The sequence below is a fragment of the Ranitomeya variabilis genome, chromosome 5 (assembly GCF_051348905.1).
Source record: "Ranitomeya variabilis isolate aRanVar5 chromosome 5, aRanVar5.hap1, whole genome shotgun sequence".
Classification (NCBI taxonomy): domain Eukaryota; kingdom Metazoa; phylum Chordata; class Amphibia; order Anura; family Dendrobatidae; genus Ranitomeya; species Ranitomeya variabilis.
Window position 1 is genome coordinate 260716332 of NC_135236.1, and position 20959 is coordinate 260737290.

Sequence of the window (20959 nt, forward strand, 5' to 3'; positions counted from 1 at the left end):
TGGCCTCTTGGGGTAAAAAATCACCCAACCTTGGGTGGATTTGGTTTATGGAAGTTGATGGAATTTTGGAATTATAAACTTATGGTTATTATTCATTGGTTATTTAGTTAAATTTTATGGAATTTGTAACTCAAAATAAAACCTCACGGCCATTTATTCCAAACTTTATAAGTGTCTTGTGTTTTTATTATATTATAATTATAGGCCTTATGGGGACATGTAAGCCCCCCCGCTCAGACAGCGGAAATATAGCGGGGGTCCCATGTCCTCATAGGCCTGGCAAGTTGTTTTATGCTAGGGGTCAAATTAAGGTCAAGGTTTTTTCCTCCATGTAAAAGCAGCCAGATTTGGGTTCTGACTGGCTTTCTTGCCCGTGATTGATTGGTTGTCAATCAGTTGCCGGGCAGATTTGGTTATGTATTCATGTTAAAGCAGTCAGATCTGGTTCTGACTGGCTTGTTTGCCCGCCTAAAATTTTGATGATTGATTGGTTGTCAATCAGTTGCTGGGCAGATTTAGTTGTTATATATACTGGGGCACCGGCGTCGGATACTCAGTTCGCCGGTGCTTGAAGAAAAGAAGATCCCGCCCTCCCTCCCTTTATATTGTCATTTTCTCCTGTCGTTTGGTTTTATTTGTGGGTAAAAAATCACCCAACCTTGGGTGGATTTGGTTTATGGAAGTTGATGGAATTTTGGAATTATAAACTTATGGTTATTATTCATTGGTTATTTAGTTAAATTTTATGGAATTTGTAACTCAAAATAAAACCTCACGGCCATTTATTCCAAACTTTATAAAAGTGTCTTGTGTTTTTATTATATTATAATTATAGGCCTTATGGGGACATGCCCATTGCACAACTCTGGAGAACTGAGAAATAAAATGAACAATATTATTTGTTTGGAAAAAAAATTAATGCAGTGAAGAAATATAAAAATATTTGGTGACCATGGCTTAATGTTCCAGGAATTTTGTTGAGAGAAAAGGATATTTCAGCCATTAGTAATTTGGAAGTGAGATTTGATTGTTATAGCCCCTAGGTTCTGAATACTTAAGTTAAATAAAGCATTTCTGGATATTTGCAGCTTAATACTACGTGTCCTGTTAACTTTATTGGGATAGTATACATCTTAAAATAAACACTATCACTCCTTGGAAAAGGAGTTCAGAATGACTATATATTTTTTTCTCGAGTGTTGTGGGGTCGGAGATTATTCTAGTAATAAGTAGAATGTGATTAAAAAAACAAACAAAGGCCAAACAACACTTGTCTAACTGTTAAGATAGTCATTGTAATTCTGCTAGTGCATAATTTGGAATTCCAATGACATGTCAGAATGTTAAACTGCCTTTTTGTTGTTTTCAAGAAAAAAAATGATTTGATTAAAAAAAAAAACCCAAAAAAGCTATCAAAAGGCACAATGTGCAAATTGCCTCTTCAGAGAAAAGGAAGACTTGAACTCTATAGCGCCACCTGTTGGAAGTAGCGATCCTACAAGTCACAATCAACCCTTTAACGAGACTTCGGAAAAGAGCCAAATCAGTATCTCAATTCGCAGACACGGTGTTTCGGGCTGTTGGCCCTCGTCAGTGCGAAGCATGAGAACTGATTTGGCTGGATGAGAAGCTCTGGACTGGGGTCTAAGGTTTCTCCTTGTGGAGAGTGACATACCAGCTCTAGCCAGCGCTGGTATGTCACTCTCCACAAGGAGAAACCTTACTCCTTAGACCAAAAGGCACAAAACACTTACGGAACATTTTTTACGCTGTGTAACCTATAGGCCACAATACATATTGCGGATCATATGATGCATATGAAGACTTTCTAAGGCCTCTTTCACACTTCCGTTTTTTTTGCCATCAGTCGCAATCCGTCCTTTTGTTAAAAAAATGGATCCTGCAAAATTGCCCGCAGGATGCGTTTTGTTTGCCATAGACTTTTATTGACAACGGATTACGAAGGATGGCCACACGTCGCGTCCGTCGTGCAACGGATGCGACGTGTCTTTGAGGTCCCTCGTGACGAAAAAACTTCAAGGGAACGTTTTTTCGTCCGTCGGATCCGCCATTTCCGACCGTGCATGTGCGGCCGGAACGCCGCCCCCTCCTCCCCGGACTTCAGAATGGGCAGCGGATGCCTCGGAAAACTGCATCCGCTGCCCACGTTGTGCACAATTTTGCACAACGTCCGCCGATACGTTGGGCCGACGGTTTGCGACTGCCCCGTACCGACGGAAATGTGAAAGAGGCATTATACATGATATCGGAGGAGCTAAAGATCAGGCTGTTGAAATTTCAACGACCAATCCATTCGTTTTCAGGTGAGATATGCCACTACAGACAGATCTCATGTACAGCACCACGGAATTAATGGTGCTATATAAATAATAATTATCCTTCATGCAATACCATAAGGGAGGCATCAGACTTGCTCCAAATTTATTCTGAAGCAGGACAACAACCTCAAACATATAGTTAATGTCATTAAGAACTATTTTCAGTGTAAAGAAGAACAAGGAGCCCTGGAAGAGATTATATAGCCCCCACTAAGCCCTGATTTCAACAACATTTTATTACCTAATCAAAAATTATCAGATGCAGGAGAGAACATTGCATTTTAAAGATAGGTCTTACACATGACCAGTCAATGCAGTCATTATATTAACTTTATCTCTCGTTTTCATTTCAGTTGATCAAGTGTCAACTGGTGCTAATTTACAGGCGGTGTTATCACAAGGTAACGTTTTGAGATTAAAAAAATATCTGCTCCTATCTTTACTCAACAGCAGCCACCTTTATATAACAGGATCATTCCAGGAGGATGATAAGTTGAGTAAGTGACAAGAGGGAAAGGCATTTTATAGCACATGAAAAGAAAATTACCAACATGTGCTAAAGGAGATATACGGTAATCAAAATAAGCAACTAATTTTTTAAAAGGCTCAAAAGCATAGGGAAAGCTGGAAAAAAATAAACAAGACTTAATGGAAAGCATACTAATCAAACCTAAATGTAAAATGTATTAAATAAAAGTAACCGTGTAGGAGGCAATGTCAAAGACAATCAGCAAGGAGACATTCTGACTTCTATTTCCTTAGATTGAATCATTTCCTGCCAAGTTAAGCAAGTATTACTCTATAAATTGTGTAGGTGCTCGTATCAAATATTTAACAAAAGCCGAACAAAGACTGTTATACTGATTAGTTGTAGCTTGTAGTTGGTACGTCCAAGATACCTAAAACCACAAAACAAGTAAATGTAGAGCCTTAAAGGGGTGTGCTCATCCTCTTTATTGAAGAGCGCGCTCCTCTGAATCCCACTTCCTTCTTGGCGGAAAAGAATTGTATAGGAAAGCTGCGCTTCTGAAGATTGACAGTCCGGACCAGCAACATGGTCTCATTAATGGTCTGTACACTCTCCAATAATGCTACAAGCAGAGGCAGCTAGCTAGCTATAAAGCAAGGAGCTTGCAAGCCCTCACCAATTGGATAGGAAATCGGTCACCTCCGATATATTTCAGAGGCTGAATTAAACATAAGAAACAAAAACTACACTATAGAATTAAACATCCCTCCAATTATGAGAACATAAAGGATTTTTAATAGGTAAATTTCAAGGTTTATTTTATAAACACTTTTCAATTTTACCCATTCAATAATGTGAGACAACCCTTTTGAGGGGTCTATATAGAGAAAACAACAGGGCTCACCACCTTCTTTGTATATCAGCTGGATGCGAGATGGATGAATGAACTGCCCTGGGTGACAGGAATTTCGCTGGTGTGCTCAGCAGTGGCAGACACTTTTAAAGGGTTGTCTCTTGTAAAGATATACAAGGGCTTGTAGAAATTATGTTTTCAATTTTTTTTTTTTTAAGGTTTCTTCCTGCTCTTGATTCCAACAGACCGCAAAAGAGACCATTATAGTTTGCCAAGAGTCTTATCTAACATTCCTAAGCTGAATGTTATAACTGGCTTGTAATATTCCTATAAATCAAGGTGGCACAACATGGACGTGAATGAACACAAACAACGATCTGTTAGGATGGTGTAGCACTGTACAATGTGTTATTTAAGCAGCTCTATTAGCAAAATGGCAGAAATGTTCATGTTAGAGAAGGGATGAAATGGCACCTGGGGAAGAAGCAAAGGAAAGCATACCTTGGTACAGATAAGAAAGTTTACCTCTAGGCAGGTAAATAATGATACGTTGAGGGGGAAAAATATGCCAATGAGAAGTTAAAAGATTATTAACGAGGGAAAGGAAGTTATACCCTGGAGAATTAAGGCGGGAGAGATGATACTAAAATACCCTACATGGAAGGGTGAAGTTAAAACTGCAAAAATCATCTGAAAAGGACATATGGTTAGATTCAAATACATAGTCTAGTATTTGCGGGATACCGCAACAGTGTGAAGCCAGAAGACCGCAGAGTCTGATCGCTCCTACTCCCTCACTGAGAAGAAGCACTTCATCATTTTAAATGTGTTTATTTCTTGTGGCAGAACAAGGGGTAATCGGCCATGTTGGAAATCCCTGTGCTCACAGCTGAGCTCGGTTAGCCACTCCTTTCCCCTTTATAATCTGGGCTCTGTTACAAATCCTTGTCAGAGCTAGCATTTGCTGCATGTCTAATGGTGTGAGAGGAGTACATATGAGAAGGAGAGTTGAAGGAGTTATTAGTGACTGTTGCTTGGTTTGTATGCGTTGTAATTCCTTATACTTCTCTGTTTTGGTTTATTATTATGTTGCCTTGTTTGTCGGGTTGGTGTACAGTAGCGCCCCTCTTCCCTGGGTGGGGGAAGACAACAGATGGAGGGCAAACTCAGGAAATAAGGCAAGGGCGGAGGCAGCTCCGCTATCTGAAGTATCCTGGGGAGTAGGGCGAGCTAAGGCACCCCCTAGCGTTAGAGACAGGGAAGGAGCCCCTGGTCTCGGGTCACCCAACAGCTGTTTCGTGAGAATGCATTTGCAATCTTCGCAACACAGGCAAGTGTGAAAAGGAAGTCAGTGTGGTTAGATGACAGAGCGTTACAATTTATGCTTTACCAATAGAACCTCTTAAAATGGTTTGGCAATTATTTTTTATTCGTGTTAAGGTTAATAGGGTTACTTTTCTTATATTAAAGTAGGCTCATGGAATTCTTAAAACAAACAAACAAAAAAAAAAACAATTATTTAGTGGACCCTCAGCATACCCCGCTGCACTTTCAGCTCAGATGGAAGAAGGCTGTGGTCGATCAGTGGCCCTCCATCAGAAAAGGAAGCCAGGAGACTAGTAAGGCATACAAGCAGGGTAGCGAGGGTCCAACAAACAAATAAGTGGGGGTAGGGGGTGTAGGTTTAGTTTTAAACCCCTCATTGACTCTTGTACTCTTTAGGTGAAACTTATCTATTGTGCTTCTCACCACAAGTGACGTAAGGAATTTGTTCAGGAAAACTATTCTAATGCAGCCAACTCTCAGGGACACCTTCCCATCCACCTTGGACACATCTTTGTAGGAATCTCCTTGTGTAGCATCTGGGTAGAGTGTCATATTAAAGTTGAAAACTTCATCTTCCATGATGCATACAGCCTAAAAAGAAGAATACCAAGACAATCCTTATTTCATTATGAAAAACTATAGGTGAAGCTAACAATCGCAAGATCAGTGCACGCAAGTACAGTAACCAAATAATATAACTATGCAATAAATATGCAATAAATCAAACTACCGTGTTCAACAATCTCATCAAAGTTAACTTTTAAGGTCTCATTGCCTAATACTTCCTTTACAAGATCTTTTACGGTTTGATAAATAGCTGTTTACATTATTTCCGATTATAGGCTCGTGCAACCAGGCTGATGAAACGCTCATTCATTGGATATTTGGATTATTTATAGGGACTTTAAATTATTAGTTTTCATCTGCACATCTTCCTGTGCAAAGAGAACATATGCTGCAGACAGTACATATTGTCCTGTCATCATATGGTTTGTAGCAGCCTGTGAGAAAGGTATTTTAAATGAGCGACAATGAACTTGTTAAAGTCAACTGGCGTTCATCGGCAAAAATATGATGATATAAACAAGCAATCAGTCAAGAAATTTTTTGCAGGATTCCAGTTAAGCTTGTAAAAATCCTGCATAGTGCATAGAGGGTCTATTCTCCTTCTCATCTACTATATAATTGTCTAAGGGTCACTTCCGTCTGTCTGTCTGTCCTTCTGTCTGTCTGTCACGGATATTCATTGGTCGCGGCCTCTGTCTGTCATGGAAATCCAAGTCGCTGATTGGTCGCGGCAAAACACCCACGATCATTGCCATGACCAATCAGCGATGGGCACAGTCCGGCGGCAACATGGCCGCTCCTTCCTCCCCGCAGTCAGTGCCCGCTCCATACTCCCCCTCCAGTCAGCGCTCACACAGGGTTAATGCCAGCGTTAATGGACCGCGGTGTAACGCACTCCATTAACGCAGCTATTAACCCTGTGTGACCAACTTTTTACTATTGATGCGGCCTATGCAAAAAAAAAAGGTTATTCTCACCCTCGGACATGGTGTCCTCGGCAGTGCAAGCGGCAGGTTCCGGTGCCAAGGATGCAATGCGAGAAGGACCTGCCATGACGTCACGGTCATGTGACCGCGACGTCATCACAGGTCTTGCGCACCTGCGCGAGAAGGACCTGCCATGACATCACGGTCCTGCGCGCCTGCTGCCTGGGCAATATACTACGTGGCTGGGCAATATACTACGTGGCTGGGCAATATACTACATGACTGGGCAATATACTGCGTGGCTGGGCAATATACTGCGTGGCTGGGCAATATACTACGTGGCTGGGCAATATACTACGTGGCTGGGCAATATACTACGTGGCTGGGCAATATACTACGAGGACATGCATATTCTAGAATACCCGATGCGTTAGAATCGGGCCACCATCTAGTTATGGGATAATTTTAGTATAATTATACATGGTTTATGTTTATGTGTAGAAATATACCCTTGAAAAAGGCCAAAAAGGGCTGAAACCTTGCTTCGCAAGGCTGGAATTGGACAGGTTAATCTTTGCGAAGAACGTATTAATCAAGCCACATACAAGGTTATCCTGTAAAAACAGTTGATTCTTTCTGCTCAGGCAATGTTCCCCAATTTTTCCAGCAGGATAATGCGCCATGCCACACAGCTAGGTCAATCAAGGTGTGGATGAAGGACCACCACATCAATTCCCTGTCATGGCCAGCCCAATCTCCAGACCTGAACCCCGGAGACATATTGTGAGTAGTTTATAGAATAAAAGAACAATTTACATTTTACTCAAATAATACCTATAAAGAAAAAAATCAGACAAACTGAAAATTTTGCAATGGTCTCTTAATTTTTGCCAGAGCTGTGTATCAGAATAATATATCTAGCTCGAGGGCCAAAGATGCGGATTAAAGCACCACTCCAGTGATTTTTGGGGGTTTGTTTTCACCGCTGGAGTGGTGCTTTAAATGTATGGCTGCTGCCTCTGTTCTTATACTCACCTACACCTTTTCCAGACGCCTCTCCAATCCCGCCCGTCATCTTGTGCCCATAACCTAAGACTGTCCGGAGGTCAGAAATTAAGTCACAAGAGCTCAATGTAAGTTTATGGAAGCCAGAACGAAGCTCTCAGAGATGTAATGAAAAATGACCTCGGGCGACCTCCATGAAACACTGGAGCTGGGGGCAGGTCACTTTCTCCAGAGACCAACGCTGGAAAAGGATGAAGCTGGTGGCAGGAGAGTAAAAGATAGGGGGCAGGGGAATTACATTTGAAACACCACTCCAGCGGTGCAATAAAAAAAAAAAGCTGGAATGATGCTTTAACCCCTTTCTGACCTCGGACAGGATAGTACGTCCAAGGTCAGATCCCCTGCTTTGATGTGGGCTCCGGCGGTGAGCCCACATCAAAGCCGCGACATGTCAGCTGTTTTGAACAGCTGACATGTGCGCGCAATAGCGGCGAGTGGAATCGCGATCCACCCGCCACTATTAACTAGTTAAATGCTGCTGTCTACCGCTTCCGGCCATCCGGCCGGAAATGCGCGCATCGCCGACCCCATCACATGATAGGGGGTCAGCGATGCGCAGGCATAGTAACCAGAGGTCTCCTTGAGACCTCTATGGTTGCTGATGCCGGCTTGCTGTGAGCGCCACCCTGTGGTCGGCATTCATAGCAAGCCTGTAATTCAGCTACATAGGAGCGATCTGATGATCGCTGCTATGTAGCAGAGTCGATCAGGCTATGCCAGCTTCTAGCCTCCCATGGAGGCTATTGAAGCATGGCAAAAGTAAAAAAAAAAAAAGTTTAAAAAAAATGAAAAAAAAAATTAAAAGTTTAAATCACCCCCCTTTTGCCCCATTCAAAATAAAACAAAAATAAAATCAAATATACACATATTTGGTATCGCCGCGTTCAGAATTGCCTGATCTATCAATAAAAAAAAAGGATTAACCTGATCGCTAAACGTCATAGCAAGAAAAAAATTTGAAACGCCCGAATTACATTTTTTTGGTCACCGCAACATTGCAATAAAATGCAATAATGGGCGATCAAAAGAACATATCTGCACCAAAATGGTATCACTAAAAAAAGTCAGCTCGCAACGCCAAAAATAAGCCCTCACCCGACCCCAGATCATGAAAAATGGAGATGCTACGGGTATCGGAAAATGGCGCATTTTTTTTTTTTTAAAAGCAAAGTTTGGAACTTGTTTTCACCACTTAGACAAAACGTAACCTAGACATGTTTGGTGTCTATGAACTTGTAATGACCTGGAGAATCATAATAGCAGGTCAGTTTTAGCATTTAGTGAACCTACCAAAAAAGCCAAACAAAAAACACGCATGGGATTGCACTTTTTTGCAATTTCACCGCACTCTGAATTTTTTTCCCATTTTCTAGTACACAACATGGTAAAACCAATGGTATCGTTCAAAAGTGCAACTCGTCCTGCAAAAAATAAGCCCTCACATGGCCATATTGACGGAAAAATAAAAAAAAGTTATGGCTCTGGGAAGAAGGGGAGCGAAAAACGAATACAGAAAAAAAGCAAATCCCAAGGTCATGAAGGGGTTAAATGATCTTTTGTACTACTGCATAAGGAGTAAGGCAGGTAAGATTTCAGCTCCAGACAGTTACCTTACAACCATCTACTGGACAGTAAGGATAAAGGGTTGTGGGGGATGAGGGTTTGGGATACAAATGGGAAGATATACTGTAAATAAATATTTCTCGGTTTTTATAAGAAGAAATAGGGCAAAAAATTGATTAAAAAAATGGAGAGGTTTAGGAAAATAATTGCTCGGATATGTATATACTAGTTTTTGTTCTCAATAACAAGTCAAAAGTAGTAAATTGAATGAAGACGAGATCATTGAACTTGGGTGTGACATAAACAGAAGCATTAGATGCACCTTTCCAATAATATATTCACCTTTTTATGAATGGTTTTTGGATTTACGTCATTGACAACAATATCCTTCAACCTGGCAAACACTTCTATCTGGCTGGATTCCAGGAAAATAGAGGAGTCTAGGCCTGGAAAGAGAAGAAATATCCAATTAAAAAATAATGCCAAGCTAACAACTAGAGTTATAAATGGCAGCACTGATCCACAGGATTACATGATGGGAATAACACTCGGCACACACAACATTAGCTGCAGAAAACTAATAAAGGACTTTAATGAGAAGGTAGAAGGCTGTAACTTTAGGTTTTCTGTGACTCACCTATTGCTACTTATGAGCCGACAATAATATTAAGCTAATCGCATGACAGCATTCAGCCTAGTCAAGTGAAGGTGACATACTTTATCTGTAATTAAAAAGCTGCCTTGAAGGAGTAAATCTCCTATGTATGATTTTACTGGGATTTCATGCAAACCCACATAAAAGTGGCAGAGCTCACTCTCTTCTCACAACTGAAGTTCTTCATCCCAATACAAATTAGGATATTTCTACTTTTTTCTGCAACTGAATTATTTTTATATAGGGCTGTCTACGCTGCTTTGATGAAAATACAAAAGTCTCAATTAATTAATCGAACAGAAAAAAAACAAAAACGATTCCATCACTTCACTCATGGAAGCTGTAAATTATACAGCATTTACAGGTATCAGTAGAACAGTGGACACTGCAAGAGACATAATTAATAAAAAACAGTAAAAACCATACGGGTTACAGAAGAAGACAAATAGCAGAAGTGTTCATAAAAGCTAGGGCCATGTTCACACGTTGCGGATTTTACCGCGGATCCGCAGCGTTTTTGACGCTCCGGATTTGAAGCAGTTTTCCATGCGGTTTACAGTACCATGTAAACCTATGGAAAACCCAATCCACTGTGCACATGCTGCGGAAAAAAACGTGCAGAAACGGAGTGTTGTTTTTTCCGCAGCATGTCAATTCTTTGTGCGGATCTGCAGCGTTTCTGCACCCATTGACTTGCATTGTGTCGGGCACATCCGTAGCAAAACTGCAGATGTAAAAAAGATCTGCGGTTTAGCTGCGGGTGAAACGCTGTAGATCGGGAGGAGGCAAGAGTGTGGGCGGAGACTGTGCGTGTCTGTGTGTGCGGGCGGGGTCTGCGTGTGTGTGTGGGTCTGCGGGCAGTCGGGGGTCAGCTGATGCGACCGCTCTCCAGGGGCTCCAGGAATACAATGACGGAAGGTATCCTTTCGCAATGTATTCCTCCGCCACTGTAAAAAATAGTCCCTAGTCTCACTTGTGGCACTGCTGTATGGTAAAATTCCCATGCAGCTTTGCCGTAAAGTGAGACCCTGAACTAAGGTAACCTCAGTGTTGCACTGCAGGAGCCATTGTCTCCTGTCAGTGTGTCACTGAAGGTCTATAGAGCAGTGACATCACCCGATGTCACTGTTCTATAGGGGAGATCGTCGTGGGACACTCGTTATTAATTGGACTGCGTCGGACAGGGAGTATAAGGTTAATTATTTTTAATTTTTTTGAAGGCGATCGAGTATGGTAAGTATGGTTAAATTAAGAATATTAAAATACTTTTTTCTGGCAGTGTCTTTTTTTTGTTTAACTCTACTATAGTACTATTCACTACTATAGGATTAATAATGGATAGGTGTCTTATTGATGCCTCTCCATTATTAACCGGGCTTAATGTCACCTTACATTAGCAAGGTGACATTAACCCCTTATTACCCCATATCCCACTGCTACAGGGGAGTGGGAAGAGAGGGGCTAAGTGCCGTAATTGGCGCATCTTACAGATGCGCCATTTCTGGGGCAGCTGCAGGCTGGTATTTGTAGCCGTAGGCTATGAATATCAGCCCGCAGCTGTCTGCTACTGCTTTCTGGCCATAAAATATAGAGGGACCCCACGTCATTTTTTTTTTTTTTTTTTTTGGGGGGGGGGGGGGGTGTTTGTCCACCCTATTTTAATAGCCTGGGAGGGGCCATGGGTATTAATCCGTTCCCAGGCTACAAATATTGGCCCCCGGCCGTCGGCTTTCCCCCTCTGGACCAGAAAATTGCACGGGAGCCCACGCCATTTTTTCCGCTTTTTTAAATTAACCATTCATTAATAAACATAGGCCCTGCTATTATACAGTATATCAATAGATGGATAACTATGGCTATATCTACCTATACATATATTTATAGATACATAGATATATCTATCCATATATCTGGCTACTTTCACACATCTGGTTTTTGTCGAGTTTTGAAAACAATGGATCCGTTTTTTTTTCTCATAGTTGTATTAGCGCCAGATTGCGCCTGATAGCCACACGTTTCATCCGTTTTTTCCTGGATCCGTCAGAAAAGCTGTTTCCGGCGGACGGAGAAAACATACAGAACAACGGTTTTTCTGTCTGGCGAAAAACGTATGAAACCGAGATGTGAAATGATGAATCCGGCCTCCGAATCCGGTTTTTCATGCATGTTTCCATTGAAATCATGCACCTGTTCCATTTTTTTGAGAGCGAGAGAACGGATCAGTTTACCACTATTTGCAACGGATCCGTTTTTCAAAAATTTGCCGGATCCTGCCTGATGGAAAAAAAACTGATGTGTGAAAGTAGCCTAACTATCCATATATCTATCTATATCTATCCATAGATATATCTATCTATCTATCTATCTATCTATCTATCTATTTATCCTATATCTATCTATGTATCTCATATCTATCTATCTATCTATCTATCTATCTATCTATCTATCTATCTATCTATCTATCTATCTATGTGTGTAATGGAGTGTGGGTTGGACAAATGTAAAAGAGGAGGTTGGACAAGACATGACATCACAAATCTTTTTTTGTTCAATTAATACATCTTTATTTAGCTTTCAAAAACGCATACAAAAACCACGCAAAAAAACGCACCTGCGTTTTCAGCCAAGAGCTGCGGATTTAGTGCTGGAAAATCAGCAGGCAAATCTGCAACGTGTGCACATACCCTTACAGTGCTCTTCAGCACAAGATGTGCAAATTAGACAAATGAACAGCCCTGTGCACAGACATTAAAGGGAACCTGTCAGCAGGTTTCTGTTATGTAATTTGAGAGTACCATCATGTAGGGGCAGAGAGTTTGATTCCAATGATGTGTCACTTACAAGACTGTGTTTTGCTGTTTCATTACAATAAGTGTTTTATCTGCAGAAGATCATTACAGGACAAAACTCCAGTAACCTCCTAGTCCAACAATGCCTGCACCACTATTAGCAGCTCTCAGTTTACGCACACAAAAAGCTGCCAATTAATGGTGTGGGTGGGGTTACACATGATTAACATTCTTATCTCACCCAGATCTGAGAAAACAGTGATTTTATCATACCTGCAACACCCAGTAAACTAAGTGACACATCACTGGAATCAGGGTCTCTGTCCCTACATCATGTGGCTGTCAGATTACATTGTAAAAACCTGCTGACTGATTTCCTTTAACCACCCATCTGTGGGATTCATGACAGTGTCAGTCCGAAACATCAAAATAAATGTGACAGAATCAAAGAAGTATTAAAATATAATATTTAATTCCAGCTCGTTAAAGACATCCATAGATATAAGGTAGGGAAAAGACATGTTCTGTAACGTGCCTTGGGTTTTAATATCTCTTTAAAATCAGTATATGCATAACTTGTGAATGTTTTAACTAGATAACTTTTAATTCTATGTTTCAATGTTTCATTGGGGTGCTGGATCTTACCTGGGACCTGACCCAGAGTTCACGGACATCATGCTCCACTCCCTACCTTGAGGATACATGTCTTGATGAACACTACCCAAGACCCACTGGGCGTTAAGCCGATTTCTCCCCACAGTATAATTTTTGGCTATTAGTGTCAATGTGAACTTTTTTTTTTTTTAATTTACAATACATTCATAGGTCAAAAAATAGAAAACAAAACAAAGAAATAAGGAAGCATGGAGAAAATGAAAAGAGATTTATAACGTTTTATCTGAAAGCTATACATATAACATATTCATAAAAAATATAGAGAATCCAGAGTTTTTTACGTATAAAAAGTATATATTTTTTATTTCATATAATTTAATAAGTTTTTTCCATTATAACAAGTATAAAGACAATCTGTCAATATGGACAACAAGATGATCCAAATCAGGTGAAAAAACGCTGTAAATAACGCTATAACCCAGGACTGACTATGTGCTGAATTTCTAATTATCGTTATTGGCTGCCCAATATAATGCACATGAATACAATTATAAATGTGAATGTCAACAACCACTTTATATAATTATTTATTGCGCAATTGCGCTTCTGTAAATCACATAAAACTATGGGTGTCACATTAAACTTCCAATGAGCATGTACAGGTCCTTCTCAAAAAATTAGCATATAGTGTTAAATTTCATTATTTACCATAAAGTAATGATTACAATTAAACTTTCATATATTATAGATTCATTATCCACCAACTGAAATTTGTCAGGTCTTTTATTGTTTTAATCCTGATGATTTTGGCATACAACTCCTGATAAACCAAAAAACCTGTCTCAATAAATTAGCATATTTCACCCGTCCAATCAAATAAAAGTGTTTTTTAATAACAAACCAAAAAACAACAAATAATAATGTTCAGTTATGCACTCAATACTTGGTCGGGAATCCTTTGGCAGAAATGACTGCTTCAATGCGGCGTGGCATGGAGGCAATCAGCCTGTGACACTGCTGAGATGTTATGGAGGCCCAGGATGCTTCAATAGCGGCCTTAAGCTCATCCAGAGTGTTGGGTCTTGTGTCTCTCAACTTTCTCTTCACAATATCCCACAGATTCTCTATGGAGTTCAGGTCAGGAGAGTTGGCAGGCCAATTGAGCACAGTAATACCATGGTCAGTAAACCATTTACCAGTGGTTTTGGCACTGTGAGCAGGTGCCAGGTCGTGCTGAAAAATGAAATCTTCATCTCCATAAAGCATTTCAGCCGATGGAAGCATGAAGTGCTCCAAAATCTCCTGATAGCTAGCTGCATTGACCCTGCCCTTGATGAAACACAGTGGACCAACACAAGCAGCTGACATGGCACCCCACACCATCACTGACTGTGGGTACTTGACACTGGACTTCAGGCATTTTGGCATTTCCTTCTCCCCAGTCTTCCTCCAGACTCTGGCACCTTGATTTCCGAATGACATGCAAAATTTGCTTTCATCAGAAAAAAGTACTTGGGACCACTTAGCAACAGTCCAGTGCTGCTTCTCTGTAGCCCAGGTCAGGCGCTTCTGCCGCTGTTTATGGTTCAAAAGTGGCTTTACCTGGGGAATGCGGCACCTGTAGCCCATTTCCTGCACACACCTGTGCACGGTGGCTCTGGATGTTTCCACACCAGACTCAGTCCACTGCTTCCTCAGGTTCCCTAAGGTCTGGAATCGGTCCTTCTCCACAATCTTCCTCAGGGTCCGGTCACCTCTTCTCGTTGTACAGCGTTTTCTGCCACATTTTTTCCTTCCAACAGACTTACCATTGAGGTGCCTTGATACAGCACTCTGGGAACAGCCTATTTGTTGAGAAATTTCTTTCTGGGTCTTACCCTCTTGCTTGAGGGTGTCAATGATGGCCTTCTTGACATCTGTCAGGTCGCTAGTCTTACCCATGATGGGGGTTTTGAGTAATGAACCAGGCAGGGAGTTTTTAAAAGCCTCAGGTATCTTTTGCATGTGTTTAGAGTTAATTAGTTGATTCAGAAGATTAGGGTAATAGGTCGTTTAGAGAACCTTTTCTTGATATGCTAATTTATTGAGACAGGTTTTTTGGGTTATCAGGAGTTGTATGCCAAAATCATCAGTATTAAAACAATAAAAGACCTGACAAATTTCAGTTGGTGGATAATGAATCTATAATATATGAAAGTTTAATTGTAATCATTACATTATGGTAAATAATGAAATTTAACACTATATGCTAATTTTTTGAGAAGGACCTGTATAAAGTAATCCTAAATGGGCTCAGATGAAAAATAAAGATGCTGACTCCTAATATAAATGAATATAGGTAGCGCTGTTGCGCAAATACAACGAGCTCATAGGTGTCACACCATATTAGAAAAAAGACTGCACATAAAACATGTTACAAATTGTAAAGGTTATTTACCCATGTTGAATAGATGTCAGTCCTAGGAGCGTTTGCTATCCCGACGCGCATTTCGCGAGAAAAGACTCTCGCTTCCTCAAGGGGGCGTCTCCTTGAGGAAGCGAGAGTCTTTTCTCGCGAAACGCGCGTCGGGATAGCAAACGCTCCTAGGACTGACATCTATTCAACATGGGTAAATAACCTTTACAATTTGTAACATGTTTTATGTGCAGTCTTTTTTCTAATATGGTGTGACACCTATGAGCTCGTTGTATTTGCGCAACAGCGCTACCTATATTCATTTATATTAGGAGTCAGCATCTTTATTTTTCATCTGAGCCCATTTAGGATTACTTTATACATGCTCATTGGAAGTTTAATGTGACACCCATAGTTTTATGTGATTTACAGAAGCGCAATTGCGCAATAAATAATTATATAAAGTGGTTGTTGACATTCACATTTATAATTGTATTCATGTGCATTATATTGGGCAGCCAATAACGATAATTAGAAATTCAGCACATAGTCAGTCCTGGGTTATAGCGTTATTTACAGCGTTTTTTCACCTGATTTGGATCATCTTGTTGTCCATATTGACAGATTGTCTTTATACTTGTTATAATGGAAAAAACTTATTAAATTATATGAAATAAAAAATATATACTTTTTATACGTAAAAAACTCTGGATTCTCTATATTTTTTTATGATTAAGTTGAGTTTAGTATATTTACCTATAGGTGTACTGCTGGTGTTTCTACATATAACATATTGTAAGAAAAGAAATGTATACTTTCTTCTCAGAGAATCTTTTTTTTCCCAAGCTGCTACTATGCTGCTCATACAAGGATTGCCAACATACCTAAAATTTTGATTTCAGCAATATGTCGGTTCTCGTCCCACATATTCACACTGAAAGAATCCAGCTTAGCAAACAGTTTGAAGGCGATGAAGTCCTTGTCTTTGGAGGCTTTTGTTGCTTGAGGAAAAAAATAAAATAATCATATGAAAAACATAATTTATTTCTAATAACCTGCGTCAAGCATTTTTCCATGCACTTATTAAGAAGAAGATTCATTTTTTTATTTGCCCAGCAAAATACATTAGGAATTTAAAATATTAATCTGAAAGACTAAAACGCATAAAACCGACTTCTCACATTGATTATCTAGATTCTAGAACATATGATGAAGCTGAAAACTAATGAACCCAGCATTCAGGGTTTCTCACTCATCCACTGGAAGATGCTGATGGACTTGTGAGATCACAAGCTTGCTCCTTTAGCAGAAATTTTGGGGACAGGGAAGCTGTGCAGTCTATGAGGAAGCTTGAATTAACAAGTGCAGAAGGAGAACCTCTAATATTTGACATATTTTCTGGACTTTTTCTGGAGAGAAAAATTATTGCAAAAAAAAAAAAAACAGTTTGGAGGCAGCTTCCTCTAATCAAGCAGAACGCTGACACCTCATCCTGATCACTGAGAAAGCTGCGCTCCATTCCAGCAAACAGCCTGAGAAGTCTGATCCATGCAGGGGGAGAAGCCAACATGACCTGCACATCACTGCTGGCTGCCCGGCCAGAGGAGGTGAAGGACCTTTAGGCTATGTTCACATGTTGCTGTTTTTATGCAAATTTTCAGCTGCGTTTCACAGTACCAGCAAAGTCTACGAGTTTTCAGAAATCTCATGCACAGATCTTTGTTTCCTTGTCAAAGAGCTGCGTTTCTGCAAAATGCAGCATGTCACTTTTTTCAGTGTTTTAGCAGCGTTGGGGTATGTGTCCACTTTCAGGATTGCATCAGGATTTGGTCAGGATTTTTCATCAGTATTTGTAAGCCAAAACCAGGAGTGGGTGATAAATGCAGAAGTGGAGCATATGTTTCTATTATACTTTTCCTCTAATTGTTCCACTCCTGGTTTTGGCTTACAAATACTGATGAAAAATCCTGACCAAATCCTGATGCAATCCTGAACGTGTGCACATACCCTTTCTCACCCGCTGAAAGAAATGATTAGTGCAAAAAAAGCAAAACAACAGGTACCAGTATTCAGTTTCACTGCGTTTTTGGTGCGAAAACCTGATTAAGTTGAATCAAATCATTTTTTTATGCACTAAACTTTATCAGCATGCACATATTTTTCCGTCTGTAGAGCCATGGAGGGCTTGTTTTTTGCCGGACAAGTTGTACTTTTGAACAACACAGTTTGTTTTATCTTATAGTGTACTGGAAAAGGAGAAAAAAAAATTCAAATACGATGAAATTGCCATAAAAAAAAAATGCAATTCCACAATTGTTTTTGGGAGTTGTTTTTTTTACCATGTTCACCAAATACTAAAACTGACCTGCCATTATGATTCTCCAGGTCATTACGAGTTTGCAGGTATCGAACATGTCTAGGTTCTTTTTTATTTAAGTGGTGATAAAAAAAAATCTAAAGTTTGTTAAAAAAAAATAATTAAAAAAAATTAGGTAATTTTTCGAGAACCATAGCGTCTCCATTTTTCGTGATCTGGGGCTGGGTGGGGGTTTATTTCTTGTGCACCGAGCCAACACTTTTATGAATACCATTTTTGTGTAGATAAGATGATTTGATCGCCCGTTATTGCATTTTAATGCAACATTGCGATGAACAAAAAAACCTAATTCTGTTTTTTTTCCTTTTTTTCTCGCTATGCCGTTCACCGATCTGATTTTTTTTATATATTGGTAGATCAAGCGATTCTGAACGTGGCAACACCAAATATGTGTATTTTTAATTTTTTGTAATTGTTGTATTTTGAATGGGGCAGATGGTGAGCGATTATACATTTTTTTAAAAAGTGCAGAGAGAGTATATAATGTCTGCGCTGTGTATAATATATACCGTATTCTGCAGAGAAACACTAACAATAGATCTATTACCTCTCAATTCTACTTTAGTGCATTAAAATTAGTGCTATTAATCCCTCCACATATTTGCACAGCCACAGAAGTTTTAATTAGTAGGAAAATATATTTTTTCAATGTTCTTCGGTGCTGCACCATAGAATAAAGTGTCTCTCAATCTAAAAAATACAGAGTGTGCGTGTGTGTGTGTGTGTGTGTGTGTGTGTGTGTGTTTCTGCTCCTACAGAGGGGAGAATAAGTATTTGATACACTGTCGATTTTGTAAGTTTTCTGTAATTTTTATCGTAGGTACACTACAACTGTCAGAGGCAGAATCAGTCAGAAATTAAAAAAAACAGAATCACATTGTATGATTTTTACATAATTAATTTGCATTTTATTGTATGAAATAAGTATTTATTTGATACAATAGAAAAACAGAACTTAATATTTGGTACAGAAACCTTTGTTTGCAATTACAGAGGTCAGACGTTTCCTGTAGTTTTTACCAAGTTTGCAGACACTGCAGCAGGGATTTTGGCCCACTCCTCCATACAGATCTTATCCAGATATTTCAGATTTCAGGTGTGTCGCAGGGCAACATTGAGTTTCAGCTCCATCCAAAGATATTCTATCGGGTTCAGGTCTGGTTTGGAGACTGGCTAGGCCACTTCAGGACCCTGAAATGTTTCTTACTGAGCCACTCCTTAGTTGCCCTGGCTGTGTATTTCAGGTCATTGTCACGCTGGAAGACCCAGCCGTGACCCATCTTTAATACTCTTACTGAGGAAAGGAGGTTGTTGGACAGAATCTCACAATACATGACCCCATCCATCCTACCTTTAATACAGTGCAGTGTCGCCTTTTCAGAAAAACACCTCAAAAGTACGATGTTTCCCCCACTATGCTTCACGGTTGGGATACTGTTCTTGTAGTTGTACTCAACCTACTTCCTCAAAACACAGTGAGTGTAGTTGATACCAAAAAGTTTGATTTTGGTCTCATTTTACCACATGACCTTCTCCCATGGCTTCTCTGGTTCATCCTGATGGTCACTGGCAAATTCAAACAGGCCTGGACATGTGCTGGCGTGAGCAGGGGGACCTTGCGTGCCCTGCAGGATTTTAATCCATGACGGTGTAGTGTCTTAATAACAGTAATGTTTCAGATTGTGGCTCCCGCTCTCTTCAGGACATTGACCAGGTCCTCCAGTGTACTTCTGCGCTGTTTTCTGACCTTTCTCAGAATCACCTTTACCCCACGAAACAAGATCTTGCATGGGACCCTAGACCGAGGAAGATTGAATCATCTTGTGCCTCTTCCATTTTCTAATAACAGCTGTTGCCCTCTCACCAAGCTGCTTGTCTATTATCCAGTAGCCCATCCCAACCTTGTGCAGGTCTACAATTTTGTCCTTGGTGTCCCTAGGCATCTCTTTAGTCTTGGCCATGGTGGAAAGGTTGGCATGTGATTAATTGAGTGTGTAGACAGGTGCCTTTTATACAGGTAATGAGTTCAAACAGGTGCAATTAATACAGGTAATGAGTGCAGAGTAAGGCTATGTTCACACTGGGCAAAGCCTGTGATATGTCAGAAACTTCATGCCCACATTGTTTTTTTTTTTGTTTTGTTTTTTTTTTTTTACACAGAGCAGGTCACTGAGCAGCGAACCTGAACCAAGTGAATGGGGGATCCGAATATACAGTGTTTGCTTCCCAGGAATTAATGGAATATGGAAGGAAAAAATAACATTTTACTTTTTCTTATTTTTTCTTCATAAATTTTTTTTTACCTTTAAGGGAAGAAATGCCATATTGAAATTCAGATTTTGCTGGACTGGTTTGGCAGAGCCCCTGAGGTGCTATAACAGCATAACCCCCCATAAGTGACCTGATTTTTCAAACTACACTTTTCAGTGAATTCATCTAGAGGTACAGTGATCATATTGACACCACAAGTGTGCCACAGAATATTATACTATTGAGCAGTGAAGAAAAAAAATTACATTTTTACCACTAAAATTTAGTTTTCACTCCAGATTTTACATTTGTACAAAGGAAAATAGACAAAAATGGCACCAAAATTTATCCCACAATTTCTGCTGAATGCAGACGTACACCCAATACGTGACTGTACAGTAATATTTAGCCATTCGGAGAGACTCGGGATGGACGGAGCGCCATTTGCCTTCTGGAGCGCTGATTTTCCTAGATTAGTTTGCGGACTCCATATACAGAGCCCCTAAGTGCTAGAAAAGCAAAATCCCCCTCAGTTGACCCCATTTTGGAAATTAGACCCCTTTGGAATTTATCTACAGGTGTAGTGACGATTTTGACTCCATTGGTGTTTGTAATTTTCACTCAGCAAGCTTCTAGCAAACTGCCATTGTAGTGCCCAAACATTGTAGGCCCCAGTAGTGACTAGCTCATGCTTCTGGAGACATGCATCCATAAATTAGGTGGGCTGTCATCACTACAGAAATGCCACACATGTGGACGTTAAATGTGGT

The 20959-nt window shown here is 40.1% G+C and overlaps 1 protein-coding gene across 3 annotated transcripts in view; it reads right to left on the bottom strand.

Annotated features, from left to right (window-relative positions):
- Positions 1 to 20959, bottom strand: part of VPS13C (vacuolar protein sorting 13 homolog C) — a 391739-nt gene that overhangs the window by 196271 nt on the left and 174509 nt on the right. For all 3 annotated transcript variants that reach the window (XM_077264165.1, XM_077264166.1, XM_077264167.1), the window contains 3 exons: positions 16447 to 16563; positions 9451 to 9554; positions 5411 to 5578 (listed from right to left, as the gene is read on the bottom strand). In XM_077264165.1, the coding sequence (XP_077120280.1) occupies positions 5411 to 5578; positions 9451 to 9554; positions 16447 to 16563 (389 nt within the window). The remainder of the gene's footprint in view (positions 1 to 5410; positions 5579 to 9450; positions 9555 to 16446; positions 16564 to 20959) is intronic.